Source organism: Bison bison, unplaced genomic scaffold (assembly GCF_000754665.1).
Source record: "Bison bison bison isolate TAMUID 2011002044 unplaced genomic scaffold, Bison_UMD1.0 scf7180017864379, whole genome shotgun sequence".
Taxonomy (NCBI): Eukaryota; Metazoa; Chordata; class Mammalia; order Artiodactyla; family Bovidae; genus Bison; species Bison bison.
Genome location: NW_011494951.1, coordinates 11,780,236 through 11,781,779, shown reverse-complemented (window position 1 = coordinate 11,781,779; position 1,544 = coordinate 11,780,236). Strand labels below are relative to the sequence as shown.

The window sequence follows — 1,544 nt, the reverse complement described above, 5'->3', positions numbered from 1 at the left end:
GCTAGTTTCATGTGATACTGTTATATTTGTCTTTAAATATGTAATAACTTCATTTCCCTAACTAAGATTACTTTATGAATAAGCACAAATTTTGATAATACAATGGAAATATAAAATAATGAGGTGAAAATTTTGTAATTTTATAACAGTCTGATACACATTTTATATCAGTTAGTTTATACCTAATTGGATACAAGTACTTGAGTAATAATAAAACACGATTAATTAGAAAATATTCTAATGAAAAATAGTAAGCTTGATCCACACTTTAAAACTTCAAAACATGTTCTGTTTAGTCAAGAAAATTAAGGCAACAATCCTAGAAATAAAGGGACCATTTTCCTAGTAATCGCATTCCATAAAGCCCTCTTTACTTCCTTATTCCTGAGGCTGTAGATCAGAGGATTCAACATGGGGATCACCACTGTGTAGAACACAGAAGCCGCTTTGTCCTGATTCAAAGAGTAGCTGGAAGTAGGTCTCAGGTAAGTGTAGATGGAGGTGGAATAGAACAGGATGACGGCTGTCAGGTGAGACACACATGTGGAGAATGCTTTGCGCCTCCCCTCCCTTGAATGCATATGGAAGATGGAGAAGAGAATGTAGCAGTAGGAGGTGAGAATCACCAGCAGAGCCCCAACCATATTCACACCAGCGAATGTGGAGAAGATGCTTTCATACAGGTGTGTGTCAGAACATGAGAGCTTAAAAATTGGAGGACTGTCACAGAAGAAGTGATGGATGACGTTGGAACTGCAGAATGACAAGCTGCTCACATAACCTGTGTGAACCACAGAGTTCAACAGTCCTGCTGTAAAAGCCCCTGCTGCCATTTTTAGGCAGACCATCCTGGACATGATCAAGGAGTAAAGGAGAGGGTTGCATATGGCCACATAGCGGTCATGGGCCATTAACCCAAAAAGGATGCATTCAATTGTAGCAAAGGCTATAAAGAAGTACATCTGCAGAAAGCAGCCAGCAAAGGAGATGGTTTTCTTCTCTGATAATAGATCTACCAGCATCTTTGGGGTGATGGTGGATGAATAACAAACATCCACAAAGGACAGGTTAGCCAGGAAGAAATACATGGGTGTGTGAAGTCGGGAATCCATTCTGATTAAGAGAATCATCCCAACATTCCCCACAACTGTAAGCATATAAATCATAGAAAAAAGGCAAAAGAGGATAACCTGTAGCTCCAGTGTGTCTGCTAATCCCAACAGAATGAACTCTGTCAATGAAGTATAATTTTTTCTGGCCATTTATTACAGATATATTATGTGTCAACTTGCATTAGATGGAAACATTTCACTGCTCTATGCTTACATGAAGTAATAGGAATGTTAATGAGGTTAGTGACATATGAGGGGGAAGCTTTGGATAATAGAGTATAGTAAATAGAGCAACTGAAATAATGTAGAAATTAGTGAAAAAATGAATATACGTTGGAGTTTATTAAGCAATTCTCCATATTAAATGTCCACAAATCCTTGGTCTAAGTCAACTTATTTCACTTCAGTTTTGTGCAAATGCAACATTCCTGT

The 1,544-nt window shown here is 38.0% G+C and overlaps 1 protein-coding gene across 1 annotated transcript; it reads right to left on the bottom strand.

Moving 5' to 3' along the window:
* Positions 1-305: 305 nt before the first annotated feature.
* Positions 306-1,262, bottom strand: LOC105001207 (olfactory receptor 5F1-like). Its single transcript, XM_010857378.1, has one exon. It carries the CDS (start codon positions 1,260-1,262, stop codon positions 306-308), a length of 957 nt encoding a protein of 318 aa, XP_010855680.1.
* Between the last annotated feature and the right edge of the window lie 282 nt (positions 1,263-1,544).